At 38.8% G+C, this 20,497-nt stretch overlaps 1 protein-coding gene across 1 annotated transcript in view; it reads right to left on the bottom strand.

The window, feature by feature from the left end:
• The window catches only part of CSMD1 (CUB and Sushi multiple domains 1), a 2,061,198-nt gene that overhangs the window by 94,268 nt on the left and 1,946,433 nt on the right, over positions 1-20,497 (bottom strand). The window contains exons 55-57 of the mRNA XM_044291097.1: positions 13,036-13,224; positions 5,388-5,561; positions 299-481 (exon numbers count right to left, since the gene is read on the bottom strand). Coding sequence (XP_044147032.1) covers positions 299-481; positions 5,388-5,561; positions 13,036-13,224 — 546 coding nt within the window. The remainder of the gene's footprint in view (positions 1-298; positions 482-5,387; positions 5,562-13,035; positions 13,225-20,497) is intronic.

Genomic DNA, 20,497 nt, shown 5'->3' on the forward strand with positions numbered 1-20,497 from the left:
GCAAATTAAAGCTATTCTGACAAATATTTTATTTTTCCTTTTTATTTTGAAATAGTCATGCTTTATTTGAACTATTTTGGTCCCCATTCACAAAGGCACTCAGCATTTTGTTCAATAGAATGGCTTTTTATTGCGGAAGTACTTTACTTTTCGATCAGTTGTATTTATCCAAGTTTGTCATTACCATTGTGATTCAGCAACCTGTGGCCAAGGAATCTAAGCCCTAAAGTGTACAACATCTATTCTAGGGATGGGCATACATGGTGCTTTAAAGTAAATACAAACAGATGGTACTTACCTTCACAGGATGGCTGTATTCCTGACCATGATCCATTTGATAAACATGTCCGTTCCATGGATCCTACTAACGTATATCCCATTTCACAAGAAAAACGAAGTAAACTTTTTGTTCTAAATTCATTTCCAAGACGTGATCCATGGGCTGGGATTCCAGGGTCACCACACATTCCAGGATTATTTCCTTTAATCACATATACAAAAACCTTTTACTCTAGCATTAAAAATATATAAATGGCAATTATATATGTATTTTCTGAAAGTTAAAAAAAAAGTTTACTTAAATGAAGAGAAACTTAAGGGCTGAAACTTTTCTTTTTTTATAATAAAGGTATCATGTAACCTGCTGGGTATGCCATTTGAGCAGTTTGCAACTTGGTGCATATTCAGCAATCCTATATAATACTTATACAGACGGCCATTGGCCGGCTGTTCCGTACAATTCCAAATTGAATCCTTGATCCATCCACACCGCAAAAAAATAGAACATGCTCTATTTTTTTTGCAGTGCGGAGGCACGGAGAGTAACCAGACAGAAGCACTTTGTAGTGCATTGTGGGGTTCCATGCCTCTGTTCCACACCGCACCTTCTGGATTGCAGACCCATTCAAGTGAATAGGTCCACTTCAATTATGCAGTCGAAAAAACGTCCAGGGCCTATATATTGTGGTCCCGCTGTGTGCGGGCTGCAATATGGGCATGGCTGGGTAACAGTTGTTTGCATAAGAACTTAGACTAGATGGTCTAAAGATGTGTAAGGTTTTTCACAGTGGCTGATGGATAATAGATTTGGTGCATCATTAGACTGTCTAGTCTAAGTTTATACTACCTATCAAGTCAATATATAGCAAAAACAAAAGTATGGGTTAGTGCAGTGATAGCCAACCTCAGGCACTCTAGCTGTGGTGAGACTACGATTCCCAGCATGCTCCACTCATTTCTGTGGAGTTCTGAAAACAGCTAAGCAAGTGTACATCTTGGGAGTCACAGTTATACAGTAGTGATGGGTGGCAGGGGCTATATTCAAATTTTCAATATTTCACAAATATTTGGGCAAATATTCGATATATATATTAGCGGATTCGAGATTATTTTCTTGATTGCGAAAAATCGGCAATGTAATATTCGTGTAATGCACACATAATACAGGCGTGGGTCACTTTTGCTACATTTTCCAAGCTGCTAGAAGTTTCCTGAGGCTGGAGAAAATGGTTGGCACAGCAGAACATTAAAAATGGCTTTATAGGCAGATAGAGTGCTCCAATATATTTGCAATTGCGCTAATTGGCACTAATGAAGCAAATATTTTGGCGCAATACGTGAAACTTCACCTTTTAGCAGGTCTGCATGTATGTATGGACAGCAGAACCTATCACACTGCCTAACACCCTGCACTGGAACCTATCAGCTAAACTATATCACTATCTAACCTACACTGACTATCTCCAACTAACTATCTGTATAATATATATATAATCCAACTAACTATCTAATGTAGTGTGGAACGCACAGAGCACAACAATGACACTGCTGTCTCTCTCAGAACTTTAAAAAACTGTAGAAAATGGCTGCTGGGGAGGTTCTTATATAGTAAGGAGTAGGCAACTTTCCTATTAGTTGCTAGGGATGTTGCTAAACTCAGAAAAGACATTGTAGCCTTCTCATTGGCCCACAAGCAAGAAGGGAGGTTACTGATGAAAAAAAAAACGAGAATATTCCAATTTATGAATATATATCACTATATTCTAAATATTTGCGATTAATATTCGCGATTCAAATATTCACGCTCAACACTATTATACAGCTGGAGAGCCGCAGGTTGGCCATTCCTGCATTAGTGATATAAACCCAAAATATAAGCTGACAAGGTAGAGCTGAAGAATTATTATTGTTATACATAGGGACAAATAAATATTGAGTGCCATATTTTCCGGCATATAAGACAACTTTGTAACACTAGAAATAATTTTCAATAGTCGGGGGTCATCTTATACGTCGGGTATAAGGTATAAACTCAGATTCGATGGTATATTCTAACCCCCAGGCGTTTCCATGGTGACGGGACCACTTGCCTGGGGGTTAGAATATACCATCGGATCTGAGTTTTCACGATCTCAGTGAGATCGTGAAAACTCAGATCCGATGATATATTCTAACCCTCAGGTAATCCCATGGTGACGGGGACGCTTGCCTTGGGGTTAGAATATACCATCGGAGCTGAGTTTTCAGGATCTCAGTGAGATCGTGAAAACTCAGGTCCGATGATATATTCTAAACCCCAGACGTTCCCATGGTGACGGGGACGCTTGCCTGGGGGTTATTATATACCATCGGATCTGAGTTTTCACGGGGACGCTTGCCTGTCCCTCTCTCCCCCCCCCTGTGCTGTTGCGCCCCAAATCCTGGATCCCAGCGCCGCCCCTCTCTAAATTTATTCACTGTAGGGCTGCTACAGCTTCACAGCGCAACGATGTATCAGCCACTCACAGAAGTATAATATCTAAAAACTATTCCTCAACCGGCAGTAACTTTAAATTAGCGCTGCGATCTTTATTACCTTACAATGAAGCTCCGGTATCAGGAAGAGCACTTTATGAATGGAGCAGGCGTGTCACGTGAGTGATTGATGTTACGCCACCGTCCGCTCTGCCTGTTACCAGAGCTTAATTGTAAGGTAATAAAGAGCGCTGATTTAAAGTTCAAGTTACTGCCGGCTAAGGAATAGTCTTCTGATATTATACTGCTGTAAGTGGCAGGGTCGGTGTATTGGGGGACATCTGTGGAGGACACATATAGCATAAGATGCTATGTAGTGTTATCCATAGATGCCCCCATAGCAGTGTCATCCACAGATCCCCCTCCCCATAGCAGTGTCATCCACAGATCCCCCTCCCCATAACAGTGCCATCCACTGATCCCCCTCCCCATAACAGCGCCATCCACTGACCCGCCTTCCCATAACAGTGCCATCCACTGATCCCCCTCCCCATAACAGTGCCATCCACAGATCCCCCCCCAATAACAGTGCCATCCACAGATCCCCTCCATAACATTGCCATCCACATATCCCCCATGGCAATGAACCCACCATTTTTTCCCAGCCCCTAGTAGTTCCTATATAGTCTTATGCGACAAGTATAGCCCAAACCCTATATTTTAAATGGAAAAGTTGGGGGTCGTCTTATGCGCCCAGTCGTCTTATACGCCGGAAAATACGGTAAGTTAATTATAATGGTTAAGCAGTGAAGGAATTTAAGTATTATATGTATAAGATATCGCCTCAAAGATGATTATTTTCAAAAGCATGTGTTTCAGCAATAGTGTTGAGCGCGAATATTCGAATAGCGAATTTTTTTCGCGAATATCGGCACTTCGCTAATTCGCGAATATTTCGAATATAGTGCTATAAATTCGATATTTCGAATATTCTTTTTTTTTTTTTAATTGTTATATTTTTTCCTTTCCCACTTCCCTAAAGTTGTTCTTACCTGTCCTTTGGATTCCTGGCTTCCTGGCTGCTCCAGTCAGTGCCCGTTGCCGCTTCTGCCGCCTTCCGTGCTCATGGAGCGTCCCCATCTCCATGGGAATGTCTCCATATACTAGAATGTACTGTCGGATTTGAGAATTACGTTGAAATCGCAAATGCGATTAATATAACTTGAAATAATCGCATTTGCGATTTCAACGTAATTCTCAAATCCGACAGTACATTCTAGTATAGGGAGACGTTCCCATGAGCATGGAATATAGCATTACTAAGTTGAAATCGCCATGCGATTATTTCGTGTTATATTAATCGCATTTGCGATTATCCATTTTTTTTTTTTTTTTTTTTTTACTATGGTTGGCCTCAATGGTAGAATTAGCGAATATGACGAATATATTCGTTATATTCCACAAAACCAATATACGAATGTATTCGTCATATTCCACAAAATGAAGATAACGAAGTATTCTGCATCTTCGTTTTATCTACCTATTCATCAACTTCGCTAATTCTAGCAATCATATAGGAAAGTTTACTATAGAGACAGCTAAGTATAATTCGCTATGCTATTATATTACTTTGCTTTTTTTTATAAATAGATTATAATAATTATCAGGTATTATAATTATTCTATTTATATAAAAAAAAAGCAGTCATATAATCGCATAGCGAATTAAACTTATCTGTCTCTATAGTAAGCTGTCCTATATGATTGCTAGAATTAGCGAAGTTGATAAATAGGTAGATAAAACGAGGATGCAGAATACTTTGTTATCTTCGTTTTGTGGAATATAACGAATATATTCGTATATTCGTTTTGTGGAATATAACGAATATATTCGTCATATTCGCTAATTCTACCATTGAAGCCAACCATAGTAAAAAAAATAAAAAAATAGATAATCGCAAATGCGATTAATATAACACGAAATAATCGCATGGCGATTTCAACTTATTTAGTAATGCTATATTCCATGCTCATGGAGCGTCCCCATCTCCATGGGAACGTCTCCATATACTAGAATGTACTGTCGGATTTGAGAATTACGTTGAAATCGCAAATGCGATTAATATAACTTGAATTAATCGCATTGCTATTTCAATAGGAGAGTAGCCTTTAAGTTAAAAATCGCATGTGCGATTATTTAAATCGCATATTATTCGCGATAACTAGAATAATAACGAATATTCGATTTCGATGAATATAAAACGAATATTCTATCGAATATTCGCGAATTTCGTCAAAATCGAATATGGCACCTGCCGCTCATCACTATTCAGCAACCTTATAGTTTTGATATAGGTTTAGCCATTAAATTATTTTAAAAAGATTGCCCAGCCTGAACTAAAGGATAACCCAAACTAAAAACCCCATTGATTCCATAGAAACAGAAAACCATTCAAAAGAACTAAGGTCATATGATGTTATGATCTAACTGAAATTCAGTTTTAAAAGTAAAAAGAAAAATATGATGCATTATGGTATACATTCTATTATATGGTGGTAAATATAAAACAGTGGATTATTTATTCTTAAGGAAGAATACATGAGTTAAGACCCATAAAGAATATAAGTGAACAACATCTATTATTGCTGATATACCTGAGCAGTGAGGAAGTGTTCCACTCCATCGACTGTCTTCTTGGCAAACTCTTGTTGCATTTCCTATTAATATATGAGCTCCAGTGCAAGAATAATGTATTTTTGATCCATATGTAAATTTATCTCCATTCAGAATTGCATTAGCAGGGATTCCAGGGTGGCCACAGGATATTGCTGTGAAAAGTATATCATTTCTTAAAGGGTTTGTATTATCAAAAAATTACATATTATTCTTTTAAAAATGTGCTGATTTTTAACCCATTTTAGGTGTTATTATTGATACAAAAAATGTTGTAAAGCATATCAGTTTTCAAGTGTGCTGTGCGGGTTAGGGTAGGTTCACCTTTTTATCACTGGAGGGTGTAGAATGACAGATGACAGCTATATTGTACTATTGAAGGATCTATTCAAACCATGCCCAGAATATACAACTGAGGTGTGCTTTTACATACAGTATACAGTTAAAAAGGTATATATTTGTGTATACACTCAGTATCTACGTATCACTCCCGCACTTTTTTTAAATATTTTCTTTAGAGGGCATATATTTTTTTGTCCAAAATGCAATTGTATGGCATATGTTTTCATATAGTTGCACAGAATACAATGACTAGAATGGTGTGAATGGGACTAGAATGGGGTGAGTGAATCTACAAACATGTGGAACAGTTAAGCTGCCTATACACAATAAATCCATATTGGTATATACTCTTAGGCCTCATGCACACGGCCATGTTCCGCGGCCGAGAGCGGACCGTCGAAACCCGGCCGGGATTCCTGCTGACAGCATGAGCTTGCGGCGTCATTGGTTGCTATGACGCTGTGCGCTTCATGCAGCCGCTGCTGTACAGTAATACACTTGTATAGTGCATTACTGTACAGCAGCGGCTGCATGAAGCGCACAGCATCATAGCAACCAATGACGCCGTGCGCTCATGCTGTCAGCAGGAATCCCAGCTGGGTTTCCACGGTCCGCTCTCGGACGCGGAACATGGCCGTGTGCATGAGGCCTTATGTGCACAAGGGATTTCCTGGCTGTTTACCAACTACAGATGATGACAAATGGGCATGTTGAATTCCTTTGTAAAACTGGGAGATAATGCTACCTTTTAATATTGCAAAAATTCCAAATGGGGTGAAAAATAAAATTCTATAGCAGTTTTATGTTTTGTTTTTTGTTTTTATGGCATTCACTATGCAGTAAAACTGACCTGTTACTTTCATTTTCCTGTTAAGTGTAATTATGGCAATACCACATATGTATAGTTTGTTTTGTGTTTAAATTCTGTCGCTATATTCTGACCCCTGTAACTTTTTTGTAGTTATATATACGGAGCCATGTGGTGGCTACATTTTGTAGGGAGATCTGTACTTTTTATTGATATGATTATGGGCTGTGTATGACTTTTCAATCCTTTTTAGTTATTTTTTGTGGGAGGTAGAGCAAACCAAAACCTGTTAATTGACTTTTTTTTTCCATTTCGCCATTTGTTTTATGGGATAAATACTTTTAGATCTTAATAGTATATGTTTTCACATGTGGCAATGCCCATGATACTTTTTTTATTGTTTATGTTTGTTTTGTTAGTTTTTTGGGGGGAAAGGGGTGATTTTAATGTTTATTTTTTTTATTTATTTTTTACATAATTTTATAAACCTTTATGTTTAAAAAAAAAAACTTATAGCTCCCATAGGGAACTATAGCAAGCAATCATCAGATTGCTTATATCATAGACTCCAATGCATTAGTATTGGAGTCTATGGGATTTATTCTATGTTTAGGGGCTCCATATGAACTAATGTGTGACAGCATCTTGTCTTTCAGGAATAAAAAGACTGCCACACACTAAATCTGCCTCTCCTGATCCTCACCGTGAGAGCCAGAACCCAAAAGTGTCCATTTTTTTTTTTTTTCCCTCAGATGCCTTGATCATGTTTGACCATGGCATCTGGAGGGTTAAAAGTCAACAATCGGTGTTACTGTCAGTCTCGGACGCTAGGTCCGGGTATCTGCTATGATGTCCACTTCGCTCCAAAAGATGCCATCTTTAAAGAGCTGACATATGACTTATTATGTCAAATGTTGCGAAGGTGTCAAAATGTAAGTATAACTGAATAGAGGTGTGTCAAACCCCTTTAACCGTTATAAACACCACAATGTAACTATAAACTGTTGGTGCACTGTAAGTTTACAAAGTGGGATCAAGCACTGAGCCCAGCTCATATGCAGCAAGTGCCAACTTTGTAATATAGCTGGCATCTGGTCAAAATGACCGGGATTGGAGATAACAATGATCAAGGGGACTGCATCTAAGGGGTTGAAAAGGGATATAGAGTTCTCTCTGTCCTCCGATTGGATCTCTGGTGGCAAAATTGTGTGCTCCAGTCACTTGCTATGACAGCCTAGGGCCCTATGAAAGCTTCCAGAGCTATAAAAGAAAACTGCCTGAAAAGTTGTGTCCTATAGTAGGTATTGCCTGACAGATATCCTGTGAAAATCCCATAGGTTGCAATAGTATTATGGATATGAATATATACAAGTCCTAAGGGGCAAAGAAGTTACAGTAAAAAAAAAGTGTTAAAAAATATGAAAAGCGCAAATATTAAAAATTCAAATCAGCGTCTTTCCTATATATTGTGGGAAATTAGCTCTGGTAAATAGGGTAAGCGGGCGCAGCACAGAGGCAAAATACAAGTTCTTAATTCAAAATGTCAGTGTTTTATTTACACTTGAGGCAATTGCACAAAACAGCATGCAACTTTGCAGTCTTGGTGTTAATTCACACACAATGGAAAGTTCATATAACACAAGTAACATTGCTGCCTCCAGTAGTCCACAGCAGGCTTTAGGGGGCCAATTTCCCCAGTGTGCGGCTCTCAGCCCTCCTGCACGGCACAAAGCCTCAAATCCCAAAAACAGAGACATTTCCGCTAAGCCCAGGTGCCTAATTAAGGACAGCCAGGTGCTGCCAAAACCCGGACCATCACTTAAACTCCGGTCCGGTATTTGACCTCACCTGGCTGGAAAAGCCCAGCTGCACATGTTGGGAGGAAAATACCTGCCTTGCCAGACACAACCCCCCACTGTGTCACTATATATATATATATATATATATATATATATATATATATATATATTTAATATTGCCACATCCAGAAATGTCAGAACTATCAAGGCATAGTGAGTGGTGAGTGCCATAATAAAAAAAAAAAGACCACTTTAGTTTTTTGGATCACCCCCCCAAAAAATAAAAAAAATATAATAAAAAGTCATCAAAATGTCAACCAACAATTCACTAGTAAAAACTACACCTCATTTTTGGTGATGCAAAGAAACAAAATATTTTTCCAAAGTTTTATTTTTTTAAAGTAGTAAAACATAAAAAATATACATACTGTACATTTGGTATTGTGGTAATAAGTTGGTCATGTACTTTTTAGTACAAGTTGGCGTTAAAAATTGCAATTCTGACAAAGCTTTTTGGGTTTGGTTTTTGTAGTATCCACTGGGGGTCATTTATTAAACTGGTGTAAAGTAGAACTGGCTTAGTAACACCTAACGACCAATAAAATCCCACCTTTCATTTTTCAAAGGAGCTGTAAAAAATCCAGTTCTGCTTCACACCAGTTTGATAAATGACCCCCAGTGAATGCTACAAAAGCAAAACCCAAAAAACTTTGTCAGAATGGCAATTTTTTTTCATTTGCATCCCAATAATAATTTTTCCCCTGTTTTACAATACAAGGGGTGATCAATGAAATGGTGCCATTAAAAATACAAATTGTTCCACAAAAAACAAGCTCTCAAATGGATAGGAACAGAAAACTTAAAAAAATATGTATGGCTCTTGGAAGTTAGTGAAGAAAAACAGAAAAATTAAATAAAAATAAGCTATGTTCTGAAAGGGTTAATTAGGATTCTGTTACATAGCTAAAAATTGAGTGTATTTTTATTTTTATATGCAGACATAAAACGAGCTAAAAGCAATTACGGTGCTAAATTACTAATGAGACCATTTTTAAACTACTGTAAATAATTTTCCAAGGGATGTGCAAATTCCCTGGTTATCTTATAATTTTCTCTTAATGACTCAGGTAGATTGAAAAACGGCACAAGGGGAAACTAAAAATAATTACCTAATTTCCTTAAAAACTGTTTCAAGAGCAAACAGTGATACAAGATCATTTGTGAATAGAAAAAAAATATACGCAGGAACTAACAACCCTACTCTATTTCTTGTTCATTCAAAAAGAAAATCTCTGTTGTTACAAATAACCTCTTGTGATTGCAATGTTTCATCCCTTATGTTTTAATTCCAATTGTTTGCTTTCTCTCAGACCATGTTCAATGCTGCAGTAAATCATCTCTCCTCCATATTTCTGCTGTTACAAGAATCTTAACTAAAGTGCACTTTTAAAGAAATTACAGATAGCAAAACAATCTCTTCTATTCCCTTTGGAATCTACTGAACTGTCTACATGTAAGCAATTGTCTCACTTTGTTTGTCTTTCTCAATATTTTAGTCATACTAGTAACATAAACAACATATTTATTTGATGTGTTATTATATCAAATCCACACTTATGGGTTCCAAGGTAAAATACTCTCATATTGATCGGCTAAGGGCACTGGGGCTTTAATATGTATAAAATAAAACTTTAACAAATAGTACAAACACAATAGAGATTTCCTTTGTTAACTCATATGATACTAGGCCCGAACAAAAATCCCAGCACTGTACAGCTACAGCGCACATATTTGGTATTGTCGTGTCTGTATCGACCGTCTCTATAAAAATTTCACATGATCCACCACGTCAGGTGAACGCCATAAAAAAATTAAAACTGTATCAAAAGCCATTTTCTGGTCACCTTGCTTCACAAAAAGAGTAATACCAAGTGATCAAAAAGTCTTATGTACCCCAAAATTGTACCAATCAAACAGTCATCTAATCCTGCAAAAAATGAGCCCCAACCTAAGACAATCTGCCGCAAAAAAATAGGGCTCTCAGAAAATGGCAACTCAAAAACAAGATTTTTCTCTGTTCAAAATGATTTCACTGTGTAAAACTTAACAAAAATAAAAATGATAGAGATATTTGGTATCGCCACGTCTGTAACAACCTGCTTTATAAAATATCACATTATATGCCCCCTTAGGTAAATGCTATAAAAAAAAACGACGTCAAAACAGCCATTTAATTTCACCTTGCCTCACAAAAAGTCTAATACCAAGGAATATGTTCCCCAAAATGGTACAAATCAAACTGTCACCTCATCCGTCAAAAAATGAGCCCCCGCATAAGACCATCGCTTAAAAAATAAAAATCAATGGCACCCATAAACCTATCCATCAAAATCTGCGCTTCAAGAGCCATATGGCGCTCCTTACGTTCTGAGTCCTGCCATGTGCCCCCCACAGCGGTTTACCACCACATATGGGGTGTTGCCATATTTAGGAGAAAATTAGTATTTCTCCTGTAACCCCTTGTGGAAATGAAAAATTTGTGGCTAAAGCATCATTTTATAGGAAGAAACAAAACTTTTCATTTTATAGGCTAGGCAATTGTTTCCAAATTCCTTAAAAAGCTTAGGGGGTCAAAGTTCTCAGTATCCCCTTAATATATTCTTTAAGGGGTGTAGTTTCCAAAATGGGGTCACTTTTTGAGGGTTTCCACATCAGGGTCTATTTAAATACAAAATGGTGTCTAAAAAACATTATTGCAAAATCTGCCTCCAAAATCCATATGGCGCTCCTTTTCTTCTGACCACTGCCAAGTGCCCATGAAGCATTTTACTGCCATATATGGAGAATTTCTGTAAACTACAGAATCATAGCAGTATATATTGAGGTTTATTTTGTTGTTAACCCATGCTGCGTTGCAAAAAAAAATGATTAACATAAAAAATCTACTAAAAAAGTGAAACAAGGTTGTAACATCATCAGTTTTGAATAATATATAGTCTTGTTTCTAAAATTGGGTCATTTATGGGTAGTTTCCATTATGTAAGCCCCTCAAAGTCACTTTATAACTGAATTGGTGCTTAAAAAAATGGTTTTGGAAATTTTGTTGAAAATTAAAAAAATAGCTTCTAAATCTTCAAGCCTTCTAAAGTCTTAAAAATAAAAGTGCCATTTATAAAATTATGCCAACATAAAGCAGACATTTGGGGAAATGTCTTAAAAGTTGAGAAATGCAAATTTAGAAAATTATGAATTTTTCAAAATGTTTGGTTAATTTTGGATTATTTTATAAATAAAGGTGAATTATATCGACTCAAATTTACCACTGTCATGAATTACAATGTGTCACTAGAAAAAAATCTCAGAATGGCTTGGATAAGTAAAAGCATTTCAAAGTAATTACCACATAAAGTGACATATGTCAGATTTGCAAAAATTGGCCTGTGATTTAAGGTGAAAAGTAGCCCAGTAGTTATGAGTGGCTGGGTCAATATTCAAATTTGAGATATTTTGCAAATATTTTGTAGAATATTTGTCATATATTTGAGAATTTGTGAATTCAAAGTTATATTCTTGATTGCAAACATTGGAAATGTATTATTTGCATAATGCGCGCAAAATACTGGCGTGGGGAAGGCAACTTTTCTATTGGTTGCTCGGGATGTTGCTAAGCTGTGACAAAGCCTTCTCATTGGCCCACAAGCTAGAAGAAGGGAGGAATGATCACCTGATGTGTACTGTGTTAAAAAAATAAAATAATTGTGAATATTCGTCGTTACGAATATATAGCACTGTATTCTAAATATTTGTGAATTCTCAAAGTGCCGATATTCGTGATAAAAATGTGCTTTTCAAATATTCGCGCTTAACACTATAGTCCAGTACTAAAAGGGTCAAATGAGACATAATGTGATGGTCATTTATAGACATAATAGGGAAGTTTAGAAGGTTTTTCAGCATATACAGTACTTTAAAGTACATGGCACTGGATATAGAAAGTGATGTACAAGCTTTAGGGAAATGCATTTTGTAACTCTAGTCATGCGGAATAATATAGGGATATGTTTTGGCATAATGATGATATCAGTTGCTTGGTAAATCATGTAAAATGACTACTGGCAAAATTATACAAAGTTTTGATGTTATTTTTAACCAATGGAAGGTGTAAAGGTGCCTATACACCTTTAATAGCTGTCACTCGTACACAGGTATTTTTCCTGACTCGTCATACACATGCATTATCTCCCTTCAATTGTCTGAAATTGGACTCTATTAATCTGAAGAATGTGTGAAGCATAGCACTCACCAACTCGATACAATTTCTCTTTATTGAGACAACAGGCAGTACAAGACATTGTGGAGTTTAAACTGGTGACTGCCATTTTGTGCATTTTTGCAATACAAGTTGCAGTGACAAAAAATATAAAAAATATGGTGTAAAATAAGTCTCAGCCAACAGGTACAAAGTGTTGTTTAGTATTCCATACATATATGGAATACCTTAGATTAAAAATATTATAGATAATATATAATTCCTACATTGAAAATATACAATTATAACATTTTATATATTTCATTCATTCACCTGTTGACTGCTTCTCCACAAGCTGAATTCACTGTTGTACAGTTGTATTTCTTATAATATTTTTCTATTAATACACCCCGTATCCATGCTATACTTACGGATGCACTTTGGTAATGATCTGTCCCACAAGCCATTTGCCTTGCAGTTAAGAACAGATGATCCTAGAAGATAATAGCCTTTCTTACAATGATACGTCACGCTGATTCCATAACGGAAACTCTCAGGATAATTCTGTTGTCCATGACGGATTGCATTTTCCACAAAACCAGGATCTGTACAGTTTACCACTGTAAGAGATAAGTAAATACATATAAGGAATCAGAGTGACCATACAGGAATACAAGATAAAGCATAAACTATAAAAAATCGCATCAAGCAACAATTTAAAATCCTTTCAAACGTAACAATTTGTGTCCAGTTAATAGTTGCAAAGAAATTATAAAGGCAGAAAATGACAAGAGGTTTTATAAAAAGTTCCTTCCGAGTTGTTTTTGCTTAAAAGTTTGCTTGAATACATTCATCCTTTGACATCTCATGTCAGACATATTTGAAAACTTCACATTTAAAGCGGAGCATCTATGTAATGTCAGACACAATTTCCAAGAGTAACCCTAATCTACTGTGTACCAGTCAAAAAACCTGTTAAAGTCAAACTTCTTTGAAGATAAAAAACCATTGTCATTTCAGCCTATGGCATTATACTTGCTTTGGAGCTGTCACATCTAGTATATATTCATGGCATATATAGGTGAATATATTGCTTCAGAGGACAAACCAAAATAAAGTAAGACTACCACCAGTTTATAAAGTATGCCTTACAATAGCATAATAAACATTTTTCTATATGCATTTTTGGAATTTATTTGGAAAATGAGGGCCTTTTAAATGAACATTGTTACTGATATCGTATTGGTAGCTCTATTTTTTTTAGCTTTGTCCATATAAGTAATGTGTAATTAGATTTTCAGATGTTTTAATTGTTTAGTGTTGATTCTTTAATGGCATTGTTTGCTTCAAACAATACTGTTTGGTTAAAAGAGTACCCAGATGTTAAGAGTGAATTTCTTGAAATTTGTTTTGAGTCTGATTCTAATAAATCGGTCACCAGATTAAATTCAGGTACAAATAAACTCAGTACCCATAACTAAAGTTTTCAGATTGCCCTGAAAAGTTATGTATGCAAACGTCTTTAAGCTTTTTTATTGTGAAGAAAGCATTAGTAATATGAAAGCGACAGTGACACTGACTTACATCTCTGTGGGTAAATGGACAACTACTGGTGGTAATAAACTGCCTGTTTAAGAACACACTGCACTGTCACGTGGTCCACTAATGATCCTTTGTGATTGTAGCATCCTTCTGCTCTGTCTTTTGACCTGATCAAAAATGTGCACAAACAGCTTCTAATTTACATATAGTATGTATAGCATTAATATAGTTCAAATGCATTTATGTTTTCAATGTTTAGTCCTTGTTTGTCTCTCTTATGTTATCGTTCTCTCTCTCTCTCTCTCTCTCTCTCTCTCTATATATATATATATATATATATATAATGTAATTCTCATAGAAGATCTGATAAAATAATTAAGTTGGTAGGTCTCTGAACATCTGTGCCATAGACAAGTTTCTTTGATTACTATTTACCTGGGGACACAATTGTAAATCCAGGTGATAGAGCACAGGAGATTGCTTTCTCCTAGTGACAGCTGTCAAGAATTACATAGGAAATGAGTTCTGGCATTCTCAGCTTGGTCTGTTGAAAAAGTCAGAATGATGCTTAAGTATGTCCTGATGACTTTAGAACTTTTATCTAAGTAGATTCAAAGCCCCGAGGATATATAAATATGGATTGGCAGTCTAAAAGTAACTTCTTTTAGTATAACTATTTCAAAAATATTTTCTTCTGAATTTATTCTGTTCTATCTTACTATTTATGTAAAATACTGTATCTAAAAGTGTCAATTTATAATCCAGTAGTACAACCAAAAGATTGAAAAATGGCACTAAGTGCTATAAATATATTTAAACTTGCATACTGTACACACATTGGATTTTTTTCTTTTTACTTTTCATTTGACCCTCTTTTATATTTTGACAGGATATTTTTCATTATATATTGCTAAGCTTTATGTTCCAATTCACTAGACCTTATGTTCCAAACAGAATAGCACAATAGACTATGCTATTATGTTTGTGAGAAAGGATAGAAATGAATGGAAAGCATGCCATAGTCGAAATATAAATCATTTTGACTCCATTTGCCTAATTAGAGTAAATAGATCCATAGTGGTATACATCTGAATATTAGTGTTGAGCGAGCATGCTCGGCCGAACTGCTGTTCGGCTCGAGATCGCTATGCTTGACACATGGCGGTTCTTGGCCGAGTACCGCATGTCGTCAAGCGCCATGCACGAGTCTCCTCCCAGCATGTTTTGTGGATGCTATGCAGCCAATAAACGTGCAGGTAAGTACTGCCCTCACTGTAATGCCAGTAGCCATGTTGGCTACTGGCATTACAGTGATTGGCTGGCTGGAACACGTCATGGGGTGCTATATAGCACCTGATGATGCATGTTTGGCTCATTTATAGTCAGGGAGAGCTGCGCTTCGGAATGGACAGAGAGTGTAGGGAGTCTGATCGCAATCAATTCAGTAGAAAAACTTTTCAAAGACCCAAAAGTCCTTTTAAAAACTATTGTGTGTTGTGGCAGGCTGGCAGTATTTTATAGCTACAGTGCAAATTTTTTTTTTCCAGCATTTACATTAATTTTCTATAGAGGGTGTCTGCAGTGAAGAATGATATCTGTCCAATACCTTCTGTGTGTCACGGCCAGAGATTGGAGAAATATAACTGAAAAATACTATATTTTTTCCATCATTTTCAATAATTTTCATAAAGAGCAGGCATGGGCCAACCTGCGGCTCTCCAGCTGTTGTAAAACTACAACTCCAACCATGCCCTGCTGCAGGCTGATAGCTGTTGGCAGTCTGAGCATGCTGGGAGTTGTAGTTTTGCAACAGCTGGAGAGCCTCAGGTTGGCCATGCCTGATATAGAGGGTGCCTGCATTGACTAGTAACATCTGCCCAATACCTTCTGTGTGTCAGGGCCAGAGATTGGAGAAATATAACTGAAAAATAATATATTATTTCCATAATTTTCAATATATTTCACATAGAGGGTGCCTGCAGTGACTAGTGACATCTGTCCAATACCTTCTGTGTGTCAGGGCCAAATATTCGAGAAATATAATTGAAAAATACTATATTTTTTCCATAATTTTCATATAGATGGTGTCTGCAGTGACTAGTGACATCTGTCCAATGCCTTCTGTGTGTCAGGGCCAGAGATTGGAGAAGTATAACTAAAAAACACTATATTTTTCCATTATTTTCAATAATTTTCATATAGAGGGTGTCTGCAGTGACTTATAACATCTGTCCAATACCTTCTCTGTGTCAGGGCCAGATTGGAGAAATATAATTGAAAAATACTATATTTTTTCCATGATTTTCAATAATTTTCATATAGAGGGTGTCTGCAGTGACTAGAGACATCTGTCCAATACCTTCTGTGTGTCAGGGGCAGAGATTGGAGAAATATAACTGACATCTATTTTTCTTTTTCCATACTTTTCCATATACTGTGCCTGCTATGAACTGTGACATCCATTCCACATCTTGTTTGCCAAGCGTGCAAATAACATTTAAAATGCGCAAGGCAAGCAGTAAGAAATGGGGAAGTGGCCGTGATGCTGATGGTTCACGCAGAGGCCATGGCCCTTAGTGCGTGGAAACTGTGCCTGCTATCAAAGCACAAGAAAAACAATCACAATACCTAGCTTCATGTGACAGTTTGCAGGGTGTCATAGGACAAAACTCTTGAAGAAAGACCAGTGAGACCAGGTGGTCGGTTGGATTGCAGCAGATAATGCTTCCAGTCGGTTAAGCACCACCCTGTCTTCCCTTCTTCTCAGTAGCCAAAAGTCCGGTCAACAGAATCCTCTCCCTGATCCTCCTTCCTCCCACCATGGAGAATCTGGCCAAACAAGTGATCCAGAATTCCGAGGAGCTCTTTTAATCGCCATTACTTGATTTTGTGCCCTGATTCCCAACCTCTTGAGCATCCACAGTCACAAGAACATGACGGTGGGGAATGTCAACTAGTGTTTAATAAGGTGGATGATGATGAGACACAGTTGCCAAAGAGTCAACCGCAAATACTGTCTCAAGAGGTTGATGAAGAGGATGAGACACGGTTGTCAATCACTGTGGTTGTGATTAGGTCAACAAATCAAGAGGATGAGTAGAGTGAGTAAATGGAATAGGAGGTGGTGGACAATGAGGTCACTGACCCAACCTGGGAAGGTGGAAAGTCGAGCGAGGACAGCAGTACAGAGGGGGAAGGATCTGCAGCACCGCAACAGGCTGGAAGAGGCAATGGGGTGGCAAAAGGGAGAAGGCGGGCCACACCAAACAGGCCCGCAACTGTTCTACAGAGCACCCCCTTGCGTAAATCTCCCTTGCCAAGGGGAAGGTGTTCTGCAGTATGGCGCTTTTTTAAGGAAAGTGCGGACAACGAAAGAATAGTAGTTTGAAACCTGTGCCACACCAAAATGAGCCGGGGCGTGAACACTAGCAATCTCACCAGCACCAGCATGATCCGCCACATGGCATCCAAGCACCGTAATAAGTGGGACGAACACCTGGGTCCACAATATGTGTCTGCGAGTCACACCACTGCCTACTGTTTTCCTATGTTATGTGCTGGCCAATCGCCTGTCAAAGGCACAGGCGAGGATACCTCTTGCCCTGCACCTGGACCTTCGCAAACACCATCAGCGACCACATCCACTTCCCTGTCCCAGCACAGCATCCAAATGCCATTATATCAGGCATTTGAACACAAGCACAAGCACAAATACCCAGCCACCCACCCACAGTTCATAGCACTAAATGCTCACATTTCAAAATTACTGGCCCAGGAAATGTTTCCATTTAGGCTTGTGATCACTGGGGCCTTCGGCAGCATGATGTCGGCGGCCGTCATGCGGTACTCTCTCCCCAGCCGCCACTCTTTTTCGAGGTGTGCCATGCCCGCCTTACACCAACATGTGTCCTGAAACGTCACATGTGCCCTGACCAACGCAGTTACTGGGAAGGTCCACTTAATCACGGACATGTGGACAAATGCATTTGGCCAGGGATGCTACATTTCCCTGACGGCACACTGAGTTAACATTGTGGAGGCCGGGAGTGAGTCATACCCTGGAATGGCACAGGTGCTGCCGAGTATTGCGGGCGCTAATTCCATCAGGGTTTCTGGCAGCACTTACGTTAATGGCTCCAACCCCCACTTCTCCTCTGCTTCCTCCTCCACTTCCACCTCCTTTTATGCATGCAGCACCAGTCAGCCATCAGCCGGAAGCTGGAAGCAGTTTAGCACTGCAGTGCGGAAGCGTCAACAAGCCATGCTGAAGCTGATATGCTTAGGGGACAAACATCACACCACCGCAGAGCTGTTGCAGGGGATAAGAGACCTCTCGCCACTCAACCTACAACCAGACATGATGTGTGATAATGGCTGTAACTTGGTGGCGGCTTTGGAGCTTGGCAAGCTCACACACATCCCATGCCTACCCCACGTCTTAAACTTAGTGGTTCAGCGGTTTCTCAAAACCTACTCCAATTTTCCTCACTACTGGTGAAAGTGCGCAGCGTGTGCGCACATTTCCGCAAGTCATCATCAGCTTTAGCTGGTCTGTCAACGCTGCAACAGCGCTTGAAATTGGCAACTTGCCGGCTGTTGTGCGACGTGAGCATGCGCTGGAACTCCACGTTCCACATGTGAGCAGCAATGGGCGGTAGTGGAATACCAGCTGCAACATGGTCGTCGCCTATCCAATCAGTGTCCGCTAAATAGAAGTGAGGAGTGGGCATGGATGTCTGACCTCTGTGAGGTTTTAAGAAACTTTGAGAAATCAACACAGATGGTAAGCGGCGATAACGCTATTATCAGCGTCACCATCCCACTTCTATGAATACTCAAACGCTCGCTGCTCACATTTAAAGGGAACCTGTCACCAGTTTTATGGTGTCCTAACTAAGGGCAACATAAATAAGTGACTGATTCTCTTAGCAAAATGCTGGGTGCCATTCTTTTATTGACCCAGTCAATCTGCCAATATCTTGTATTGAAAAGCTCCAGCTCATACAGATGAATCCTAAATATTCATGAGCTCCTGACTCTCCCAGCCTACCTGCTGCTGATTGACAGTTATTTTCCATATGAATCAGCAGCAGGTGGGTACGGGAGTGGCTATAGCTCTGAATTAAAAAACGCTGGACTCACTGACATCACGCTGGAATCAAATCAGCTCATTAGCATGCAGCATGTGGCATCTTTGTGTGTATATTATGAGGTAACCATCTGCCACACCAGTAAGTGCATACATCTAAGACACATTTTAGTAGTTAATGATTGTATATAATTAGTTAGATTATAATCAAATATCCACATGACAGGTTCCCTTTAAGAATGACGCTTTGCATGTGAAAGAGGTGGAAATGGGGGAAGAAGACATTACACAGAGTGAAAGCCAGACTAGCCTCCGTCCGTCTTCTCAGCACAAATTTGACGACAAAGAGGAGGAGGAGCAGTAGACGTTTGCTTCTGCTACAGAGGGTAGTACCCATGGAAGTTTAATTACAACTGTTCAGCATGAGTGGACAGAAGATGAGGAAGAGATGAGGAGATTGAGAGTGATTCTCCTGATGCCTGACGCCTGTTTATACTCTGGCACACATGGCTGACTTCATGGTAGGCTGCCTTTCCCGCGACCCGCTCATTATAATCATGTTAGACAATGCAGATTACTGGATATTAACCCTTCTTGACTCCCGCTACAAAAAGAACTTCTCATATATCATTCCTCTGGTGGAGAGGACGAGCAAAACGGTGCAATACCAGAAGGTCCTTATTGAAAAATTGCTTTAAAAATTTCAATCTGACAATGCTGGCAGCAGAGTATGTAGTTCCTTGGCCAACCAAGGAGGGAGACAAGGGGAACACACATCAGTTCCAATAGAGGCAGGGCAACACTCTCCAAGGCCTGGGACAGTTTCATGACACCCCGCCAGCACCCTCACCCTGATGCGCGGCCTAGTGTCACAAGGAGGGAAAAGTTTTGGAAGATGGTAAAGGAGTACCTAGCAGACCGTGTCAGAATCCTCAGTGATTCTTTAGTGCCTTATAACTACTGGCTGTCTAAGCTGTACACGTGGCATGAACTGGCGCTCTATGCCTTGGAGGTGCTGGCCTGCCCTGCCGCAAGCGTTTTGTCTGAGCGGGTATTTAGTGCTGCTGGTGGCATTATAACAGATAAGCGTAAATACCTGTCAACTGAAAATGCTGACTGGTTGACTCTTATAAAAATGAACAAGGCCTGGATTGCCCCTGACTTCTCGACTCCACCAGAGGAAAGCCGATGAACAAAGGTACTTTAAATGTGTTGTTTAATGTACTGAATACACTGTATTCCCATGCACCCCTTCCACCACA

The sequence above is a fragment of the Bufo gargarizans genome, chromosome 4 (assembly GCF_014858855.1).
Source record: "Bufo gargarizans isolate SCDJY-AF-19 chromosome 4, ASM1485885v1, whole genome shotgun sequence".
Lineage (NCBI taxonomy): Eukaryota > Metazoa > Chordata > Amphibia > Anura > Bufonidae > Bufo > Bufo gargarizans.